General features: G+C 46.6%; 1 protein-coding gene across 3 annotated transcripts in view; it reads left to right on the forward strand.

Moving 5' to 3' along the window:
- Positions 1–23853, forward strand: part of TPRG1L (tumor protein p63 regulated 1 like) — a 63996-nt gene extending 40143 nt beyond the window's left edge. For all 3 annotated transcript variants that reach the window (XM_069239941.1, XM_069239942.1, XM_069239943.1), the window contains exons 3-5: positions 7870–8046; positions 20475–20628; positions 21812–23853. In XM_069239941.1, the coding sequence (XP_069096042.1) occupies positions 7870–8046; positions 20475–20628; positions 21812–22006 (526 nt within the window). In that variant the 3' untranslated portion in view covers positions 22007–23853. The remainder of the gene's footprint in view (positions 1–7869; positions 8047–20474; positions 20629–21811) is intronic.
- The last annotated feature ends 322 nt before the right edge of the window (positions 23854–24175 follow it).

The following is a 24175-nucleotide window of genomic DNA, read 5'->3' on the forward strand; positions in this document are numbered from 1 at the left end:
TCGCACTACACATAGATCCCTTTGCAACTCAAAAGAATACAAAATGCTGACACTCTGCATCCAGGTACCCACACCACCATTCTAGACATTTTCACTAAAATTCAATGTTCAAATGTTCAGGGAAATTTGCATATGCCTTCCCCCAAACCTGCAAATACCACTGATGCTGGAGGGATCCAAGTAAGCACCCGTCACTCCAGTCCTCATAGCATCACCCAGTTGTAGAGAAACATGTTTCTCCGTCCTGTGGAAATGGACATGATTTTGAGACAGCTTGCAAATTGCTGTTGATTGACCATTCAGAGCCAAGGTATAGGACCCACAACCGGCCACTTAGCGTAGTGGCATAGCTTCTGAAGACCTAGAGGGAAGTCTCCTGGAGAAGTGTGGCTCAATGGTTAGAGTGGCAGACCCTGATGTAGAAGTCTGGCCCGGGACCAGGGTTCAATTCCCGGACCTGATAATTCTTGCATCGGTGCCTAATCTAATTCATGGGTCCCACTCTGTAACTCTGGGCAATAGGTTGCTTAATCTCCACAACGGCCCCAACAGCGCTGGGATGCCTGGCTTCACCTTGGAGGTTGCCCAGGCGTGGGCACCTCACATGGAAAAGCCAGGAGGGGTTCCACATTGGTATGCGTACAGCGCCTTGAGACCCTAACGGGTGAGTAGTGCGCTACACAAGTACGAAGTTTACAGTTTTTCCTCGGGCTACCTCTAAGGGCCATGGAGGGACTAACGGAGGCCAGAAGGAAGTGCTACACTGCCGAGAGAAACCTGTTTTTCCACTGGTTCAACAAGAGATGACATTAGAAAAATTGGACAAGGTTCCTCACTTACCTGGTAAATGAGGGACTTTCTTAAACCTTTGCCAGCCATAGTGGCATACACTATTGGCCTTCTAAAAGGAATCTTTTCAACACACTGGTTCTCAAGAGACTCCTGGAGGCAGCGTAGAGGCTAAATCCAACAAGATCTGCTCCACACCAATATGGAACCTAACTTTAGTGCTGATACAACTTGTGAACCCACCATTGGAGCACATGCATAATGTGGGACCCAAATACATAACACTCAAGTGTGCTTTCTGAAGTCTAATTTCACCTTTATAGAGTGTTAGGGAACTGCAGGCTCTCACAAAGCAAAAAAGAACAAGTTACTTATCTTTGGTAACGAGGTATCTGGTAGAGACTCTATCTAGCTGCAGATTCCTTACCTTAGAATTCCCTGGCGTCAGCTTCGAATCCGGAGTTTTTTCTGAGCAGTACCCTGCACGCGCGCAGTCTGGCGGCATCGTTCGGATCCGCGTGCGCCGACCAGCTCCGCGTGCGTCGTATGACGTCACGCTTGTCTATATAGATGCTGTCTCTGCGCGCGTACGTCAGTTCTTTTCCACAACTTCCCACGCCAGAAGCACAGAGTCATGGAAGAACCAACTATCATGTATTTCACCTCTTTAACTGTTTGGAGTAAAAAATTATTTCATGCCTTTAAGAAAGGCAAAAAGATGCCAAGATAAAAAATATACATATGTATACATTTGTATATATGTATTTATCTACATGAGAAAAATTTCCCCAGAGCGGGGAGGCTTGGGCGGGTGTAAGGAATCTGCAGCTAGATAGTCTCTACCAGATACCTCGTTACCGAAGGTAAGTAACTTGTTCATCTGATAGACTTCTAGCTGCAGCTTCCTTACCTTAGAATAGATACCCAAGCTATAACCCATGGCGGTGGGTCTGCAGGAGATTTTTACACAAAGTCTTGAAAAACAGACCGGGCAAAATGCCCCTTTCTCCTCACCTGGCTATCCAGGCAGTAGTGTTTAGCGAACGTGTGCAAAGAAGTCCATGTTGCAGCCTGACCAATGTCCACCACCGGTACGCCACGTGCTAATGCAGTGATAGCAGCTTTTCCCCTAGTGGAATGAGCTCTCAAGCCCTCGGGAGGCTGCTTCTTCGCCAAAGCGTAGCATATTTTTATACAGAGAACGACAGCGCGAAATGGATTGTTTCTGCTCTGCCCGACCCTTCTTTGCACCAACGTACCCCACAAAGAGTTGGTCGTCTACCCGGAACTTTTTAGTGCGGTCAAGGTAGAACGATAGCACTCGTTTTGGGTCCAGCCGATGGAGACGTTCCTCTTCCTTAGAGGGATGCGGTGGTGCAAAGAAGGTGGGTAGGGTGATATTTTGACCCAGATGGAAAGGGGTCACCACCTTGGGGAGGAAAGAGGCACGAGTTCTGAGAACCGCTTTTTCAGGAAAGATTGTGAGATACGGCGGTTTTGTTGACAAAGCCTGTAGCTCACTAACTCTTCTGGCAGATGTAATTGCCACCAAAAAAAGCTGTCTTAATAGTAAGCAGCCGAAGAGGACAGTTATGCAAGGGCTCGAAGGGAGCACACATAAGGAAGGTAAGAACCAAATTAAGATCCCACTGGGGCATAACGAAAGGCACAGGCGGGAATAGATGTACAAGCCCTTTCAAAAACCTCTGTACTATAGGTGATTTAAACAGAGATGGTTGATCGGGCTACTAAAGAAAAGCCGATAAGGCTGCAAGATAGCCCTTGAGAGTCCCCAAGGAGGACCCCTGCTGGGGGAGAGACAAAATAAACAAAAGGATGTTAGACAGAGAAGAAGAAAGAGGATCAATAAACCTCTCTGAACAATACAAAACAAAACGCTTCCAACGGCAGGCGTAGAACGACTTAGTAGAGGGACGCCTGGCTGCCAGAATGACATCACAGACCTCGGTAGGGAGGTCATAAACCATTAACTGTCGCCGCTCAATCTCCACGCATGAAAGTGCAGAGTTGACAGGTTCGGGTGGAGAACCTTCCACTGCTGCTGCGACAGAAGATCCTCCTGAAGAGGCAGCCTGATTGGAGGACCGATGCTCATTTTGAGAAGCTCTGGATACCAAACTCTCTGTGCCCAATCTGGAGCCACTAGGATTACTTGGGCCCGGTCGCTCTTGATTTTCTTGAGAACTCTGGGCAGAAGTGGTATAGGTGGAAAGGCGTACAGGAGGCCTGAACTCCACTCGCGACGAAAAGTGTTGCCTAGCGATAGCCCCCTTGGAAACTCCAACACGCAAAACTACAGACATTGCGCGTTCTCTACGGAGGCGAACAGATATAACCAAGGCTCTCCCCACCGCTGAAAGAGTCCTTGCGCCACCTCCGGATGGAGACACCATTCGTGATCCTCTAAGCATTTTCGGCTGAGTTTGTCTGCTCTGGCGTTCAGAGAACCTGCCAGGTGTTGAACCACCAGGGTCATGCCCTGTTGTTCCAGCCATTTCCAGAGACGTAAAGCCTCTTGACAAAGGGTCCACGACCCCACACCGCCCTGCTTGTTGCAGTACCACATTGCGGTAGTGTTGTCTGTGAACACCTGCACCACCTTCCCTTTCACAACAGGAAGAAATGCTTTTAATGCTAGCTGGATCGCCCGAAGCTCCAACAAGTTGATGTGGCGCCGGGATTTCGCCGTAGACTAGTGACCCCTGATCTCCACCTCACCCAGATGGCCGCCCCATCCCAGAAGTGACTCATCTGTCACTACCGTTGGATCTGGTTGGGGAAGAGAGAGGGGTCTGCCCTTGACCCACTCGCAGTTCACTAACCACCACTGCATATCTTTTGCAGTCCCCTCTGAGATCTGAACCACATAGGTAAGATTTCCCTGATGCTGTGCCCATTGGAACTTCAGGTCCCACTGCAGAACCCTCATGCGCCATCTGGCATGCTTGACCAACAGAATGCAGGAGCCATGAGTCCCAGCAGCCTCCGAGTCTGTCTCACTGAGATCCAGGATAGAGGCCGAAACATCGGAATCATAACCTGAATATCCTGAACCCGCTGATTGGGAGGATAAGCCCAATACTGCACTGTGTCCAGAACAGCTCCAATGAAAGTGAGCTTCTGAGAGGGAGTCAGGTGTGACTTCGGCAAATTTATAGTGAACCCCAGCGAATGCAAGAGGTCCACCGTCGTCTGGAGGTGGGTGACGAGAGCCTGGGGCGTAGGAGCCTTCAACAGCCAATCATCTAGGTAGGGGAAGACTGAGATCCCTGACCTGCACAAATGAGCTGCCACCACCACCATCACCTTTGTGAACACCCAAGGGGCACTGGTGAGACTGAAAGGAATCACGGTAAACTGAAAGTGCTTGTGGCCCATCTTGAACTGCAGGTAACGCCTGTGGGCTGGCAGGATAGGAATATGGAAATATGCATCCTGCAAATCCAACGCTTCCATCCAGTCTCCTTGGTCTAGGGCAGACAAAACCCGAGCAAGAGTGAGCATCTTGAATTTCTCCTTCTTGAGGAAGAGATTGACGTCCCTTCTATCCAAGATAGGGCAAAGGCCTTTGTTCTTTTTGAATCCGAAAGTAGCGGGAATAACAACCACTGCCTACTTCTGATATCGGGACTCTTTCTATGGCTCCCTTGGCCAAGAGACCTATAACTTCCTCGCGGAGCAAAGCTAGATGGTCCTCCATCAGCCATTCCTTTGTCGGAGGGATAGAAGGAGGGAAAGACTGGAAGGGAGTAGCCCTTCTGTATTAACTGCAGGACCCACTTGTCCGTGGTGATGGAAAGCCAGTGAGGGAGATGAAAACAAATCCTCCCTCCAACTGGACGGACATGATCCCGCAGAACCACATTAGGAGGGCTTGGGCGCAGTGGAGCGGGGCTGTGTGGCGGCCGACCTCTGGCCAGACCCTCTGGGTCTGATGGTACCACGACCACGTCCTCTTCCGGGATGCTGTGAAACCTGAGGACGGTGGCTAAACTGTGGCTGGTGTGGTACCACACCCCTTCCGAAGCCTCGAAAGGGGCGGAAGACAGACTGCTGTCATGCTGCCGCTGAAAGGCCCAAGGATCTGGCCGTGGCTCGAGAATCCTTGAACCTCTCAAGCGCGGAGTCTGCCTTTTCGCCAAAAAGGCGAGAGCCATCAAAGGGCATGTCCATCAAGCTAGACTGGACATCCCCTGAAAAACCAGTAGAACGTAGCCAGGTGTGGCGACGCAGGGCCACTGACAGTGAAATCGCTCTGCCCAGTGAGTCGGTCGTGTCCAAGCCACACCGGATCGTAAACTTGGCTGCATCTCTCCCATCCTTGACAGCCTGGGCGAGAGTGTCGTGTACGCCCTCCGGGACCTGGGGCAGCACTTGCGTCCCGTATCCCATAAAGTATGGGAATAACGGCCCAATAGGCAAGAGGTGTTTACGGACCTCAATGCCAGGCTGGTGGAAGAAAACATCTTCTCCCCAAGCTGATCCAGCCTCTTGGAAGGGAAGGCACCACGGGAAGTAGAGGCTTGGACAACCAAGCTCTCAGGAGTGGGATGTTGAGTCGGGAAACTAGGGTCGCTGGGAGCGGGTCTATGGCTGCGGCCCACCGTCCTATTCAAAGGAGCCCCTGTGCTGGGTTTGGACCACGTACCCAGAAGGACGTCTGTAAGAGCCGCATTGAAGGGCAACAACGGCTCCGATGTTGACACCCCCGGCTGAAGCACTTCTGTCAGGCTATTCATCCTGACTGCCACTGTAGGAAAATCTAGGTCCAAGACCTCAGCTGCCCCATGCACCACCATAGCGAAAGAAGCACCCTCCTCCGTAGCCACATTAGGAGGAGAGAGCATACCAGTATCTGGAGACGTGTCCAGTCCACTGGCCTCCCCTAGATCCTCATACCAGACCTTTGCAATCCAGATTCTAAAGGGTCCTCAGACCCCTCCCATTCCTCTCCTGCGTCTGGCTGTTCCAAATAATGCTCAGACAATGATCTGGGCCGAATTGGCTCTGTTGAAGTCGATGTAGTACGACGTGGCTCAGGATCATCTGGAATAAGGATGGGGCTGCCACTGGTGGGCGCCGGTGGCGGAATCGTCTGCGTCGGACCCGGTGCCGAAGGAGGCAGACTGTGAGAGACCGACGCCAGTCCGGATCCGGTATCGGATGCTGGAGTCCCCAACGGCGCCGAGGCCGAAGCCGCCAGCGTAGAATCCGAAGGGGCCCCTGCTGACTCCACGGGGCCCGAAGACCCACCCGAGGGTGCAGCCTGCTCAAAAACGAGATGCATGGCCTCGTAGAATTCTTTTATCTGAGCGGGGGTCAATCTGGTCCCCAGAAAGGGGGGAAGACGCAGAGTCTACCCTGGCGACGGCTCCGCAGAACCACGCTCGGAACGTCGGCCGATGGGCGTGGCGAAGATGAAGTCCGCTTGGACTTCTTCTTCTTGTGCTTCTTACCTTCGGAAGTCCTGGAATGCGAGGAAGAGGACTTGGGGCTCCGGGAGCGGTGCCGCGACCCCCTCCTACTGCGGGACCGTGACCTCTGCGGAGTCGCGCCGACCGAAGACGAATGTCGGGCCGCAAGAAGCTTAAGGGATCTCTCCCTCAAGGCCTTCGGCGCCATGGCCAGACAGTCTGAGCACGAGGTGGCATTGTGGGCCTTCTCTAGGCACCAAAGACAAACTCAGTGCAGATCCGTCACCGACTTGGTGCGATGACACGCACCACACGGCTTGAATCCTGTCTTTCTTGAAGACCTGACTCCAAACTGTCAAAAAAGGGTTGACAAACCATCGAAGCAGGGTAGCTCTTTCCAAAACTGCGCTTAACCGGCACGGAAGGAAAAGCACTGACGTATGCCCGCCGAGACGGCGTCTATATAGACAACCGTGATGTCATAGACTGCTCCAACTACGCTGACTGTGCATGCGGATCCGAACGACGCTGCCCGACAGCGCGCGTGCAGGGTACTGCTCAGAAAAAACTCCGGATTCGAAGCTAACCCCAGGGAATTCGAAGGTAAGGAAGCTGCATCTAGAAGTCTCTATCAGATCCATACCTTCAAATTCACAAAGACAGAGTGGTAACACGAATAAACTCAGTTTCTCTAAAAGGTAATTTTGCACTTTCATGTCAACCAAGCCATAGAGTTATGTGTTTTTCCAACAACCAACATATCAAGCAGAAAGGGCCCTCCATACATTGGATGTCAAAATGACAGTCCTATATTGTCTGCAGGAAACAAACCGATTGGGGAAAGGAAGCAATTTTTTTAAAAACATTCTTTTTCCCCACCAAGCAAGGGTTTGACAGTCACCAACGGGACTATTGTGAGTTAAGTCAATGGATGCTACAGGGCAGCAGCAGTGGCACTGGGTGAAAAACGAAAACACACTGGGGGAGATTAGGAGGAAGGGAGAGTGACACTCTACATAAATTACATCTGCATGGTTGTTACATGGTCTTCTGTGACCACCTTTACAGATAATTCCTGCTTGGATATCAAAGCTGACACGGAAGCACAGGTTGGACAAAAAGTACTGCGAAACCCATTTGCACATACAAGCTTATTTCAACCCGGCACTCTAGAGGTGGAGAATACCACTACAAAATCAGTGTAATGGATGTGAATCCAGGAAAGTTTCTTGCTGCAAAACGAAATGGTTGCTTAATAGTATGAGTAGTTTCATAGCTTGAAGAATTTGCTGGATTCAAATGCAACCCCTAAATAATGAGAATTGTAACGGAGGGAGGTAGGAATATATACAGGGGAAAAAAGAAGCCACACCTATGATAGTCTGAAGTTCGCGACCACGGCGATAGACTTCCAGGGCATATGTCTGAAGTCCTGCATGGAAGGACATAGGACTAAGTGGTCGAAGACACATTCAACAAAAAAGGGAAAGGATTAAGAAACCATGTCAGCCCTACAGAATGGCTGGGGTAATAATGCACTGCATTTGAATACAGAAAATTCTTCCAGTTGCAAATCAATTCTTCCAGGTAACCAATTATTTTCTTGCGTTCTTCCTTAATGAGGATTTGTTCTTTTGTCTAACAGGGTTGACCACTGGAACAATGATAAGGAGCGCCTGGTTCTGATCACAGATAAATCCCTTCTGATCTGTAAATATGATTTTATCAACCTACAGTGCCAGCAGGTGATGAGAGTATCTCTAAATGCAGTAGACACTATTTCCACTGGAGAATTTCAATTTCCTCACAATTCGCTGAACAAGTAAGTCTTGCTTGGTTACCCTCCATAGGTGATTTAACTTTTACTTGCAAATACTCGGAGTAAAAAAACACATGGTTGTATACAAGCCTTGTTTTAATATTTATAAGCACTGTAAATCATCTCTGATGTACAAGGTCCTGAAATCTCTAATATAGAAGGAAACTACTCCTGTCCTGACTTCAGACTGATTTTTACTCTCCTGTTTTGATAGAATTCGTTGTTACTGTGTGGTTTCTGACTTTCTTCATACTTCAACATTAATATACTGTTCCACTGCCTTGATTCCATAATCAATCCTTGCTGCCGGATTAGTCCAGTGCTTTGATACAGACAGTACAGTGGTGTCCTACAGGTGTCCCACCTATGTCCTTCTCCAAAACATATCTCACTCCTAATGGTTCTCCTTAATTACACCATTTCGTGTTGCACCAATCACTTATACCAATTCTTGCTAGCCAGTGCTAAAGCTGTTGGTGGAAAAGAACTGCTTTGGCCTTAAGGAAATCACGACTAAAACGGTGGTTCGAGCCCAGAAATACCTTATTCAACAACTGACAATTGCCCTCCTTCCACAAGCTTTGGTGAGTAAGTATCCATCAATAACTGCATGTGCTTTAAGCTGATGCATTTGGTGTTCACACCCAAAACTCATAGGTTGTTAAATCTGCTCTCAGATCAGAATTTTAAAGAAATAACTGCCTTTTATGATAAAGCCCTCTAACCAGGCCTACCAGACTAGCAAATATATAGATTTCCAAAAGGTCCATCTTAACTTGATTTGTGATTGGGGGAAAAACTCCCAACACACCTTGGGACTCTCCAGTGGTTACAATATGTCAGAATAAGAAAAATGGATTATACACTATTACCCATCAAGGAACCTGCCTCTGATACACAACGATCTTTAAGATCCTTTATGCCAGTTGCAAGTGCAGTGGAGAATGATGTTTCTCCATTTCTTTCTGGCTGTGGAACATTCTCCCAATTTCTATTTGTACAGGATCACTCCTCATGCTGTAATAAACAAATCATAGGATTGTAATTTTAGTTCAGCACATATTGGTCCATCCCAAATGCAGGTTTCTGGAACACTTAATGGGAGACCATGTCTATTTAAGAGAATGCAAGTGTTGTATGTTTTTTTTGTTTTTGTTTGTTTTTTCTTCTTTTAGAACTAAGCTTGTTAAAGGTGTAATTTCAATTGTATTGAAGGCTGATTTGCCCATCCCTCCTGCATAGAAAGTTTGCCTTTGACAGTCTCCCACAATACACTCAATGCCAGACTACACACAGCTGGAATATAAGGATATGGAATACCACAGGGATCATGACTCAACCCCACACTTTACAACATGTACATGACTCTTCTGGCTATCATCATCATCAGTTCCCACAGAATCAACATCATCCCCTACGCTGATGACACCCAGCTCATTTTTTCCCCTCTTGGGTGACACTGTTCCAGCCAAGACAAACTTCAAACAATGCATGACCGGTGTGGCGAATTGGATGAAAGAAAACTGCCTCAAGCTCAACACCGACAAACAGAAGTGCTGATCTTTGGGAATGAGAGCTCACCTAGGGGTTTTAACTGATGGGCCGCTGAACTTGGACCCACCACAACCAACCAAGCTAGGATCCTAGGCATCCTGGACACCTGCCTCTCATGATGTCCCAGGTCATCCTCTGTATATTATGTAAAATCTTCAAGTGGCTCGCACTATACACCTTATGTACTTTCACACAGGCCCTAATCACATGTAGAATGGTCTATGGCAACCACTATGTGCCAGCATCCCAATTCATTTTTTTCAACAGGCTTTAAAACGCCACTGTCAGACTCGTCCTCTACCTCCCACATCGAATCCACACCACTCATCAGAGCTCCACTGGCTCCCCCTCCAGAAGTGCTGCCAGTTCAGACTTGTCACACATGCATTCAGGACTTCGCACAGTAATCGCATACCTCAATGAACAAGTTACTTACCTTCGGTAATGCATTATCTGGTAGAGACTATGGGCCTCATTATGACCCTGGCGGTAGAGAACCGCCAGGGCCAACGGGGGCGGGAGCACCGCCGACAGGCCGGCGGTGCTCCCTTGGGCATTCTGACCGCGGCGCTTTGGCTGCGGTCAGAAAGGGAAAACCGGCGGTCTCCCGCCGGTTTTCCACTGCCCCTAAGAATCCTCCAAGGCGGCGCAGCTCGCTGCGCCGCCGAGGGGATTCTGACAATCCTTACCGCCATCCTGTTCCTGGCGGCTCGCCCGCCAGGAACAGGATGGCGGTAAGGATTGTCGTGGGGCCCCTGGGGGCCCCTGCAGTGCCCATGCCAATGGCATGGGCACTGCAGGGGCCCCCGTAAGAGGGCCCCGCTAGTATTTCACTGTCTGCGTAGCAGACAGTGAAATACGCGACGGGTGCAGTAGCACCCGTCGCACCTTCCCACTCCGCCGGCTCGATTACGAGCCGGCATCCTCGTGGGAAGGGAGTTTTTCCCTGGGCTGGCGGGTGGTCTTTTGGAGACCGCCCGCCAGCCCAGGGAAAAACTCATAATACCCTCTGCGGTCTTTTGACCGCGGAGCGGTATTATGGAGGGCTGAATTCTGGCGGGCGGCCTCCGCCGCCCGCCAGAATCAGAATGAGGGCCTATATCTAGCTGCAGATTCCTTCTTTGAATTTCCCAGGCGTCAGACTGGATATGGAAACTTTTGTGTGAACAGTACCCCAGTGCACCGTCAGGTGGCTTTGTTTGGGTCGACGCGGCTTCATTGGTGTCTAGGGAAGTTACATCTCGGTCACTTTTGTATAGGTGCCACTGCGGCGTGTCGACGTCCGTTACTTTTCACAACTTTCCATGCCATCAGTGCAGTCATGAAGTGAACTGATGATTGTGTTTCCAAGCTAGGGCCCTGAAAGGGATTAACCTTAACCCTAGAAATCTGTCTGCAGAGTGGAGGTAGGTGTAAGGAACATGCAGCTAGATAGTCTTCTCTACTAGATATGCGTTATTGAAGGTAAGTAACATCTGATAGAGATAGTCTAGCTTCACATTCCTTACCTTTTGAATAGTTACCCAAGCCATACCATCCTGGAGGTGAGCTGCGTGCAAATTGTCTATACTAAGAAGTCCCGTCCCTGCATACCTTATTGTCCAGGCGGTATTGCACCACAAACATGTGCAGGGACGCCCATGTTGCTGCCTGGCAGATGTCCAGGACTGGGAATGCATGGGCTAACGCTGTGGTTGCAGCTTTTTCTTTGACAGAATGGGCCCTTAAGCCGTCAGGAGGCTGCTTTTTAGCCAGGGCATAGCAGATCTTCATACAGAGAACAACCCAGCGCAAGTGTTTATTTATTTTTTTTCCTCTACTGCCCTCATTTTTTTAGTACCTACAGTAGTCCACGAAGACTTGATCCTCTTGTGTGCTCAAGATAGAATGACAACAGTCTTTTTGGGTCCAGACAGTAGATTCGCTCATCTTCTTTAGAGGGATGTGAAGGGGCATAAAAGTTGGGCAGGATGGCAGACTGTCACGAATCAAATGGGGTCACCACTTTCAGGAGGCAAGAGGCTCGGGTGCGAAGCACCACCATATCCGGGAACACAGTAAGGTAGGGAGGATTGAGTGATAAAGCCCGCAGCTCCCTCACCCTCTGGGTAGATGTTAGCACCACTAAGAAGGCTGTCTTGATGGTAAGCAGCAGGACGGGGCAATTGTGTAGTGGCTTAAAGGGAGAACAAGCACATGAGGGCCAGATCAGGTCCCACTGAGGCACGATGAAGGGCGAAGGTGGAAACATCAGTACAAGCCCTTTCAGAAACCTACTTACTGTATGGGACTTAAAAAAAGAGGTTGGTCTGGCAGCTTCAGGAAGGCTGATGGAGCAGATAGTTAATCCTTAAGAGTGCCCAGAGCCCTGCTGTGCCAGGGGAAGAATATCAGACCGAGAAGCAGAAAGAGGGTCGATAGACTTTTCTGCACAAAAGACAACTTGACAGACTTCGGGAGGAAGGTCAAAAGTTATCAACTGTCTCCTCTCAAACATCATGCAAGGAAGAGGAGAGTTGACAGGTTCGGTCGTGGAAGTCCAACACTACCAGCCAGTCTCCTTGGTCCAGGACAAGACCTGAGCCAAAGTGAGTGTCTTGAATTTCCCCTTTTTGAGGAATGTATTGACGGTTCTGAGATCTGCAATAAGGTGAAGACCCTTATTCTTTTTGGGTATCGGAAAGTAGCGGGAATAACCACCACTGCCTACTTCTGTTATTGCCAGAAGAGCTGTAACTTCCTCTCGGAGGACGATCAGACGATCCTCTGTCAGAAGATCATGAGTTGGAGGTATGGGGCGGGGAGGGAAAGATTGGATAGGGAGGGAGTAGCCCCGCCGAATAATCTGCAACACAATTTGTCTAATGTTATGGACTGCCAGTGGAGGAGATGTTGGATTCTCTTTACAGCTTGGGCACCCATAGTCTTACAGAATCAAACTAAGGGAGCTTATTGGCTGCAGCTGCCAGAGGATTGGTGACTACCAGACCCACAGGATCCAAAAGCACTGCACCCATATCCTCGCACAGCTTTGGAGGATAATGGCTGACATAGGGTTGGCACAGTGGCATGCCCCTTCCATGGCACCGAAAGGCAGACTGAGGGCAAGGTGTCACTGAGAGGCCCAAGGCCTTGGCCACAGCCCATGGGTCCTTGAAGCGTCTCAGCGGCGAGTCTTCCTTCTTTCTGAAGAGACTAGTCCCGTCGGAGGGCATGTCCATGAGGTTTGCCTGGAAATCCAGATGTTCCCAGTCCGACGTGGCGCCGGAAGGCCATGTCAACGAAACCGCTCTGCCCAGCAAGTCAGTCATATCCAGACCACACCTAATGGTTAATTTTGCTGCATCCCTCCCATCCTTCAGTGATTGGGGAGGATGGCCCGGTCTTCTCCAGTACCTGTGGCAGCACTTGTGCCACTGAATCCGGCAAGGTAAGTAAATAACGACCCAGCAGGCTTGCAGTGTTGACAGTCCGCAATGCTAGGCTGGTGGAAGAAAACATTTTTTTGCCTACGCTATCCAGCCTTTTGGATTTCCTGTCCAGGGGAGAAGCAGAGAGTGCCATGGTAAGGTGAGGCTTGGACCATTAAGCTCTCAGGCGTAGGTTGTTGGCTGAGGAAACTAGGATCACCTGGTACAGGGTGATGGTGGCAGGCAATTATCCTGTTCACAGTAGTCCCTGTGCTGGAATTTGACCATGTTCCCAGAAAGACATTGGTCAGTGCTTTATTAAAGGGCAATTTGGGTTGAGGTGAGGAAGCCCCAGGCTGAAGCACTTTGGTCAGGAGGTTAGTTGTGACTACTACCGAGGTAAGTTTGAGGTCAAGTACCTCTGCTGCCTTATTCACCACCATTGCGTAAGATGCTACCTCCTCTGTAGCAATGGTTGGTGGAGAGAGTAAGCCAGTGTCTGGGAGGTGACCAGTCCACTGGTATCTCTCAGCTCCTCATACCAGTCCAATGATGTTGGGGTCTCTAACTGGTATTCTAAAGAATCCAGTGACCCCACCCACTCATCCTCCGTGCTGGGCTGCTCCACAAAAAACTCAGGAAACTGCCAAGGACTAATGGGCCCTACTGGTGTCAATCAGTGTAATCCCAGCTCCGAGCCGCTGGGGATGAGAATGGGGTTGGTGCCTCCGGTGGTCCCAGGAGCGCCTGGATCAGCTGGCACGACCAGCGCATTCTGGCTCTGAGATGGGATCTGTGAGACCCCATCAGAGCCGAGGCCAGAGCTAGTGGTGCAGAACCTAATAGGGTCTCCTCCTTCGACCCCGCAGTGACCGAAGGCACTCCGGAACGGTTGACCCGCTTGAGTACTTGGCACATGGCATTGTAGAACTCCTTTTATTTGAGTTTGGGTTCGCTCCTGGGTACAGGGGAGGCGCAGAGTCATACCCGGCAGTAGCTCTGCAGAACCATGACTGGAACAACGATGTACCCCCTCTTGTCTGGTCCTCCTACAGAGGAGGTGAAATCAATGTCCTTTTGGACGACTTCTTTTTCTTGTGTCCCAAGGACCTCAAGTGTGACGAAGAGCACTTGGGAACCCTGGATCAGTCCCGCGGCCTTCTTCTGGATCAGGGTCGAGATCTCGTAGGAGTCATGCTAGATGGCATTAACTGCCGGGCCAGGCTGCAAGCAGATTTAGGGATTGCTCCGTTAAAGCTTTCGGCGACATGGCTCGGCAGTTCCAGTACGACTTAGTCGTGGTCGCGCTTGAGACATCACAAGCACACAAGGCGTGGATCAGTAACCAACATGATGCGCTGACAGGCTCCACGCGGTTTAAACCTCACCTTTCTGGAGGACGTTCTTGAACCACAAGAAAAAAATATTTGACAAAATGTTGAAAAAAGTCTGTCTAAAAGAGACAGAGGGGTAGCTCTTCTCCAGATCAGCTCTAACTGGAGCAGAAAGAAAAGAACGGACATCCATGCATCTGGGTGGCACCTATATAGGTGATTGCAATGCCACATCTGGTGCCAATAATGGGTTGAACTGAACGAAGCCCCACCGGAGCGCAGGGGTACTGCTCATGCTTATGTTTCCAGATCCAGTCTGACTCCTGGGAAATTCAAAGGTAAGGAATTTGCAGCTAGAAGTCTCTATCAGATCATAGGCTTCACTTCCATTAACCTACCAGAAAACATGATCATTATCCCTCCAAGCTTCCAAGTCCTGGAACGACCTCCCTCAACACATCAGAGCCTCATCCTCAATTCTTGAATTCAGCAAAAAAGCTGAAGACCTGTTTTTTCAATCAGTCTTCTTGCTGGACTATTGAGACTACCGGTACTCTGGACCAGCCTGACCACACCGCAAGCACTTACCACTTGGATACCCTCTCAGGTGACCAGCAGCGCTCTACAAATCCACCTTCCCTTAGATTACGTTTGTATTGAAGTTTGCCTGGACCATACTTCCTTTGTAGATGGAGATCCCGCACTGCTGGTTGGGTGGTAGTGCTGTGGCTCCTCTGCCTAGCAGTGTTATTTATTGGATGGTGGGTTCTTAGTTCTCATTTTTTTCTGCCCCTATGAAAAGAATCCCTCCCTCGTAACCTTTCTATGAGAAAGTTTGCCCTTTTTTCTCTAACCTACCTCTCCATTACTTGACGATCCATTAGGTTGAGCAATTTTTCATTTTAATTACATTAATGATGACATTTTGGCAACAAAAAAAAAAATTCTTTGGATGTCCTTTATCCTGACCTTGCTCTTTATGAATTATGGAAAAGAAATCCATCAAAGATCCTAATAAGCTCTGTATGGTGTTCACGTAACTCGCAAACATTTGAGAAACATTATGTGCCATAAATTTTCAGAATTGTTAAGGACATGCAGGAGCTCTTGGAAGATGGGGAAATAAAGCTTAATTGTTCTCTTGCTGGGTTGGCCACACACCCTTGAGAAATACTCCCCCGAGTCAATCAAACTTCTCCCCAAAAGGAGATGCAAAAAAATGGACTCTAAACAATTTCCTCAATCAGTCTAAGCTTAGCGTGTGGTGGCACAGAACTCTATCAACATGCGTTTTGTCTAACATATATGTTTCTGAAAACCTTATTGACATCCAGGACTTTACCTTCAAAGGATACTGCTACGTTAAGATCACCATCAATTAGCAGACCGCATCACTGATTCTTTTGATGGTGTGTTTCATCAGTGTCCCCGAATAGCTCAGCCTCCGCTTCTGACTACTCAAAAGATTGTTCTCTTAAGATTGTGGTTTGCGCAGTGTTCCTCATGTTGTTGCCCTTAATTACTCCAACTCTTGAATCTGTATGAAGATTTTTTGCGGCAGCTTGCTGGCAGTCGCAGCATAAGAATCCAAATTCCCTTTGAAGGCAGAAAAATGGTAGAGCATGTCAAAAGCTTAACTGCAGATAAAAGCAGTGAATTCTTCCTTTCACCCTTATCTATGATGGGGGCAGGAGGGAAAACATGTAAAAGAATTACCACAGATAAATGTGCGCTGAATGTTGTGCATGATGTTTTCCTGATATTTCATTGAAAAAATCTTGCCACAACTTCCAAGATCCATTGAAGAAGAAGAAAGGAAGAATTCCATCAACTGTTGTCAAAGTGTGCCATACAGTACATTATGTTATCTTGTAAGGAAAATTAATTTATTCAAGGCTCGGAATATCTGCAGCCTGAAAAGGAAAACAAATAGTAATGTAAATAAGTGAGGATACTTGCCCGTAACCACGTGACTCTCTCCCTCCACTCCAGCCAGGAAAGCATGGAGAGGGATGTATGTATACACTAAAACTACAGGCTGTATATTTTTTTCCAATTGCAAGAAAATATTGCAAGTTCGTTGAAAGAAATTATCCCCACACAGTCATGCCATTTGGGCCCAAATCTGCATTGTAAACATAATACAAATGCTTGACAGTAACATTTATCTCTTTTGGAATGATTGGGTGACCAATTGTCATACTTCCTTGAATTGCAGGAAGACTCTTTAGTGGCTCTACTTTTTCCAGTTTCTAATAAACCACTTCAAATTTGTGCTGACACTCAGAAGGTTTGTGCACATTATTTGGGTGGCAATAAAGTAAATATTTCATTCAAGTAGAAAACCTCTCCCTTCCTGAGAACTTTATATTGTGTATAGGAAAGTAGTATCTTTCTGGCATAGTTACCCCCACTTTTTGCCTCTTGTCAGTATGCTTAGACTGTAGTACACTGGGATCCTGCTAATCAGGTCCCCAATGTCGGTATTCTCTCCCCTAAATTTAGTTGGAAGGTAACTTTTACACCCCAGGGTTGGCATGCTGGTGCCCCCATGTAAGTCCATAGTACATGGTACGTGGGTACCGAGGGCATTGGTACACCAGGGATACCCCATGAGCTGCAGCATGTATTGTGCCACCCATGGGGGCCCATGAAATCCGTGACTACATTTGACCATTGCAGACGGTGTAAAATGGTGCATGCACCTTTCACTCCAGATATAAGGCTTGCCTTATATCAAGGTCACTGCACACTGACCCTGTAAGTCACCTCTAGGGTAGGCCCTTCGGCCCAAGGGTAGGGTGTATGTTCTAAGTGTGAGGGCACCCCTGCATGAGCAGAGGTGCCCCTACAAACCCTAGACTCCATCTCCTGAGCTTTGTAAGTGTGGGGAAGCCACCTTAAGGTATATTGTGGCCATTGGTCAACACGAGTTGCCTAACTACTTAATGACTTAACCGAACATAGGCATGTTTGGTATCAAACATGTTGGAAGCATGCAACTACATAGATTTCAGTGCAAGTTGCATGAAACCTTGTACTCTGGGGGGTTCCCAAGGGGATCCCACAGTCTGCCTGTACAGCCTTGCAGGCTCTCCATGCCAGCCCATGCTGCTGTCGACCCCATACACTGTTCTGCCCTCCTGCTGCTGAGCCTAACTCGGGCAGGGGAAGGCAGAACAAAGGATTTCATGTAAGATAAAGGTGTGACCACCTCTTCTTCAGAAATAGCTGTCTCTGGGCTGGGGTGCCTCTGAGCGCCACCAGATTCTTTACAGGGCACATTTGGTGGTTTGTACCAGTGCAGGAACCCCCAGTACCTGCTCAGGTGTGCAACCACACAACGGACAGGGGAGTGACCACCCCCTGTCCAGCTCCTCCCCTAGGGGACAGCACAGAGCTCTGCCAGGTGGCCACTTGATTCTGAAATCTTGGAAATAAGATGAGCAAAGGACCCTGGGAGCATCTGACTGGTTAGTCGAGCTGGGTGACGCCCCTCACCCCTTCCCCCCCCCCACCATTTGATAGGTGGGTCACTGCAGTAAAAGTGTCCAACTCCTTCCTGGGTTACTTAAGGGCTCCCCTGAGGGTGGGGACCTTAGATTCATCTGCATGACATCAGGAACCAACTGCAAGACACTTCTGCAACCTGGACACCAGAACTGCTGCTGTTCTTTGCTGGAACCAAGAGCAAGACTGTAACCAGTAGGAGGGGCTCCTACTGCAACTTTGTTCCCAAGTTCTACAAAGACTTCTGCAACCCCGTGGCTGTGCATCCTCCAGAATCACCAAGAGACTGTCTGCACTTAGGAAAGCAAGAAGGAATTTCCCTTGTGCCTCAGTGACTACAATTCAACCACCGACGTAGGACAGCTTGTGGCCTACTCCTAGGATCTTCCTGCATCGCCTGGACTCCACTGATGCACTTAATCCACAGAAAAGCATCTACAAGAAGGGTGAGCATTGCTCTCCTGCACCGCCTGGGCACCTCTAGGTGGTCTGGACTCTGCCCCTTCTTTCCTTGTGTCCTCTTCTTCCGGAATGCACAACTGTGTTCCACTGACCTGGTCTATGGGTCACAACAGCAGCTGGACAACCGAGGTCCCCATTTACTTCAAGTGGAGGTTCCGACACCACTTCAGCCCCTATGCACCTGGGCTCCCTGCTTGTAGGTACTCCACTGTTCTAGGTATCCACAGGTGGGGGCACTATCCAACCTCTCATGCACCAATGGATTTCCTAGGGGTCCTCTTGGAAGGGTCCTAAAACACAAACTCAAACTGCATCCGATGTTAGCCTAAGGACACTGACCCAAGATTATTACTCTGCACACGAGCGCCTGGGGAACCATACCTACTTAACTTTGAGGTTTTAGTACTTCCCCATTCCTAAGGGTCCTTGGGTGGTAGTGTGGGATGGGTGCGATTTTTCACATTCCACTTTTTCAGTAAATGGTTTGCCACCAACCCCCGTAGGGGTCCGTGCTATTTTATGCCTTTACTTACCTGCTGCTAAGTATATTTGTGCATGTCCATATCTCTGGTTAGGAGATATACCAAAGTTAGTTCTAGAGTGTGTGTTACAATAAATATAACATTTCTCTAACACTGGTGTGGTTTTCTTCCTGTCTGTGTGTGTGTCACTGACCGACCTGTGTGGTATTTGCAATCCTTTACACCCTCGTGGATAAGCCTTAGCTGCTCTCTACAGCTGCCTCTATTAGAGCTCTGGTTACCTAGAACCTCCTACACCATCACTAAGGGTTGCCTGGACTCAGTACAGGGTGCCTCACCTATAGGTGTACACCATATACTGAGTCAGCCTCCTTCATTGTGCTTTACAATTTATGGTTTCTCCTGCAAACTCGCACAGAAATCCTTGTTGGATCACTTTTATAAAAATGCTTTCACATGTTCAGATGTTTGCAGATCTGTTGCTACAAAGAGTACATTTGTCTCCAAAACTGCAAGATTAAACTGGAATGCTTCTTGGCATTCCTTAGACACATGGGCCAGATTTTTTGCTTTTCCTATAGATCCACCCTTTACTCTCATCCACCATGTAAACTATGGGGAAAGAGCATCTAAATTCTCTGAAGAAAATTTGCCACCAAACCTTAAGATCCCCTGAAAATGCCTGTTCTCTTGCAAGTCAAATCAAAAAATTGGGCTCACTTCTCGTCAGTCATTCTGCTTAAATGTGTATTGCACTCATCTGACGGTTTGGTTCATTCAGCAAATAAGCTAGATCGCTCCCTCACCTTTACTACATGACCTACAACAGATTCCTGTCTGTCAAAATGCAATTTCAGATTTGTTGCCTTGTTTATTTAACCATTAGTTTAAAGTCACCTCCCTGTCTAACAGAGCTGCTCAATATAGTAGATGATTCAAAGTATGTGAAGTCAAAATACACTCCTATTTGAAATTCCAAAATGAAAAACTTCAACAGCACTAACATAATCCAGCCCCAGCTTGGAATTCTCTGCCCCCCTGGACACACGTTTTTCGCATTCACTTATATCAGATGTCTAGTGACGTGTAAATCTCATGGTGCTGACAGCTTCATTGCAAAGTGGTAAACACACCAAAAGTAAGCTGAGGGTGAGACTGTTCAAATCTTGCCACCTTGTATTGGACATTAAGAACATTTCTTCAGTTGGATATTTGCCAAGGGAGGTCTTAAAACATCAGTTGGTTAGGGACGCTGTCTTCATGTTGCCTAGCAGAGCCCGTAGACTGGCATACTGAATTTCATTTTCAGACTTTACCTGCAGTTCGAAGGGTTGTACTGAGATGGCAGGGTAATGAGCATCCTGAAAAGTTATTTTCATCTACCTTTATTTTTTATTTATTTTTTTTTTAACATTATTTTAATGGAACAAATTGCTTCTGGAAACGTCTAATAGTGTGTCTGGTCCCTACCTGAATATGATATTCTTCAGTGTAAGCCATTTTGTGCATGCAAATTCTTTGAGATAATGGACAATTCGAATTTTTCAGGATAAATGTAATGCTTAGATCAAGGGACTATCCGAACAGAGAGAAGCTGCATTCAAGAGTACTGACCTAATCGAAGCGTGTACACTCACTGGGGTCACAATTTACATAAATGTGTTTGTTTCTCTTTACAGACGAGAGGGCGTGGGGATACGTGTCCAGTGGGATAAGAGCAGCCGGCCCTCCTTTATAAATAGATGGAATCCATGGTCTGTGAAAATGCCATACACAACTTTTACAGAACATCCCATGGCAGGTGCAGATGAAAAGATTGGATCTCTCTGTCAGGTTTGCACTTAAATACTTACAAGAGTATTGATTCTCAAAGCAAAAAAGGAAATATGGTTCAATGCTTTTTAGATGCATTGGACACACGTGTGTGTGTGTGTGTGTTTTTGTTTTTTTTAGTACTGGGGATTAGTTGACTGTTTAATTGCAATATGCCTAGAGTGGGCTTTGGGTCCTCCCTTTCAATCATTTTCTTTTTACCATACTCCTTAAACCACTTTATTGAAACTTTCAGTCACATATAGGCTTTGCGAAGAGAAGCATTCCTCCCTCACCTGGTGCTGTTAGGGATTTTGTGCTAACATTGATGTAGTCCCTTCTTTGAACTGCATTCTCTACTACTTTACAACTGTAGGCATCTCTGTCCACTCTTGCTGGCGTCTTCCCATATTTCTTGCCCTTTATTCCTGTTTGTGCTCCTCATCCCGACCCACCTGTAACTCTTTAGTTAAGCCTTTCACGCTTGTTCCTCACTCCAGACCTTTCCAGTTTTTCATGTCCACTTCTTGGTACACAGCCAACCATTTTATCTTTCGGCCACCCCTTATCTCACTCTCTGAACTCTTCACTTTTTTCCCCATTGTGTTCCTTATCTCCCCGCACCCGCCAGGTGGCTTATCATAAGTGTTTCTGGAAATTGGCTATAGCGAACACTCCTTACCGCTAGTAGAGGCATGAAATCCTAAAGTCATGCATGCCCTAAAATATAGAGGAATACAGTGAAGGTTCATTGCCATCCGATACTTAAGTACTCCACGTTTCAATTATTATTATTATATATATTTTTTTGCTTTAATGTGTGCACGCTGCATGCCTTGGCACGTTAAACCTACATCTATTGGCTTTGACAGTCCTTGTTTATTTGTGCCCCCCCTTTTAGTGACTTAATGTCACATTTGCACGCTAATACAGTCTTTATGCCAAGTTTGTTTGTAAATCGTTTTCAAATATTTTAGATGAGCACAGAAGCTATGTATGGCACACAATGTAATGCTTGAGGCATTTGGTTTTGGGTTAGCAATTTATTGGTTCAAATACTTGCGCCACAATTTTACACTGTGATAATGAGCAATGCGCAATGGGGGGCTTGGGAAGACAAGCTGATTTTTAGTATCGGTTTATAAACATTAAGGGCCAACACTGAAGATTTCGGAATTTAATGGATACATGTTTTATTTTTAAGCTTGACAGCTTCAGAACCCAGGTCATTCAAGCAGTGAAGAAAGCACACAAGGAGTGTCCTCTGCCTGGAAGACCCAATGGGGTGCTTGTGTTGGAGCGGCCTCTTCTTATTGAAACCTACGTGGGATTGATGTCTTTTATTAACAATGAGGCCAAACTGGGATTCTCCATGACCAGAGGCAAAATTGGATTTTAAATTTCTCCTCTTTCATAATCAGTAGGATTTCTTTTTATTTTATTTTATCATCCAATTTGAATATCCCATTAACCAGTGTGTTAAATAAATTAAGCTTTTAAATTACTTTAATTAAAAATGACTTTATCCCCAAATGTTGTTGCCCCAACATTTTACCTTAGCGCCCCAGTTGACTATTTGACAACTAGTAAAAAAAATATTATTTTTAGAGAAATGAAATTGCCAAATTGTTAGTCTTCCACAATATTGTAATATTATGCATTTGAATTTATTGCCAACTCATAGTTGCTCATCTAAAGTAAACTGTAATCAGTGAAGAGTCCACTATGTGACTTGTCAGTGGAGTAACTGAGTATGAGAATTTTAATGCAGATATGGGCTGGACCCAGTCATAGGCTAGTAGATTCTGAAGTAGTCATCCCTTCACTGGACAGTTCTATTACATGCAGGCTGGAAAATTCTGACCGAGGGGTGGGGGGTGGGCGGGGGGGGGGCTTTGGGGTGGCAATTTTTCAAAGCACCAAAATTTGATTTTGAAGGGCAAAACGCATAGCTAAAGATAGTTATTCTGGTGTATAGGGTAGTATTTGAAACACAAACACACATTCTATTTTGACCCGTTTGGCGAATTAATACAATACAATATTACTCAGATTTTACGTATTGTATGCACTGCACTGTGAACATGTACTTTCTTTTGAGTTTCTGTCGTAACCCGTAATCCTTAAAGTATACAATCCAGTCCAAACCCTGAAAAGTTTCCAATTTTATTGTCAAATCTATACATGGGTTTGGATTGAAATGGGATTCTTTGCTTAGATTTATGAAATTATTAAGTAAGCCTGAGGAAGACAACATAAGTATTTAAGGGGTTGAAAGACTTGCATCCTAGTGTTCTCTTTACTTATTTTAAGATCATTACAACTTAAAGACGTTAACGGGGCTGTGATTTAATGTTATAAGAATTTGTGGTGTAGCATAGTTTATCCCCTCTTATGCTAAAAAGTTAGAAATGGTTATTTAAAGGTACTTCAGAATAGTAATTGGGAAATTCTTCCAAACTAATTTTGTAAGGTACACTGTTTTTACTGATCTTGAGACCACTGGTAGGCCACTTGATAGTATTGGGGATGGATTGTGAACTATACTCCTTCTTTGTTTTAAGTTTACATTTCTTAAAGCTGATCAAGAGCACATTTTTAGAATGGAGACTGTTACAGGACAAAAGCGAAGCTGCACTTGTTTGGGTTCATTGAAGTAGCTAATTTTGCACTCTAGTTATTTTTAAACAAAGGACACAGAATGTAATTGATTTCTAATCCTTTATTAAATATCAACTGTTGGGTCAGCGTAATACTTGCTTGCAGGAAGGATGTCTAGTTTGAGGTTTAGAGTAGAGATAAGGGAAAGTTATGGAAGTTTCAAGTTATATTTGACCAGTTTGCACACTAGATCATCATGTGAATACATAAGCTATAATATGCAAATAAATTCTTTGAGTATAGGAGGAAAATGTTCTATGGTAGGTACACAAGGTTTTACAAAGTTCAAGATTCCTGAATCCACATCTGATGCATTGTTCAGAAACGTGTGTGCTCAGAAACAGTTCCTCCAAATCTGCTGCATGCTAGCTAAACACAGTCCAAAGAATGTTGGTGATTTAATGAATGTGATTTTATTAATTTTTGTTTCATTATGGAAGTTGTGTGTAAAATGGTGGATGTGGGCTTGCTCTTAAATGCAAAAAACTGCATGCCCCTGTGAATATTTAAAGCTAATATTTTCTATAACGTCTGTCTTGCTTGTTTTTAAACTGTTAAACTGGAAATAAATACAAATGCTGAAAACGTCTGACTTTAATGGTGTTCAGGTGCATTGACTAATTGTTTCTTTTTATCTGTTGTAGTGGCGTGTTCACTAAATAGTTTCTCTCCATAGAACCCTTAGATGGTTAAGAAATGTTAGACTCCTATAGCACAAAATATTGACTGTTGATACTGCACATATGGTTTTTCTAATGTATTTACTCCACAAATAAGTTCTACTGGGTGCATATTCCACAGATTTCTCCTTGTTGTTCAGGCATCAAAAACACTATGATCATTGTTGGCAATATCAAATCAGTAGCATCATAAGGGCTGCTACCATCCAGTTATTTATCTCTCGGAT

This window comes from Pleurodeles waltl, chromosome 6, assembly GCF_031143425.1.
Source record: "Pleurodeles waltl isolate 20211129_DDA chromosome 6, aPleWal1.hap1.20221129, whole genome shotgun sequence".
Taxonomy (NCBI): Eukaryota; Metazoa; Chordata; class Amphibia; order Caudata; family Salamandridae; genus Pleurodeles; species Pleurodeles waltl.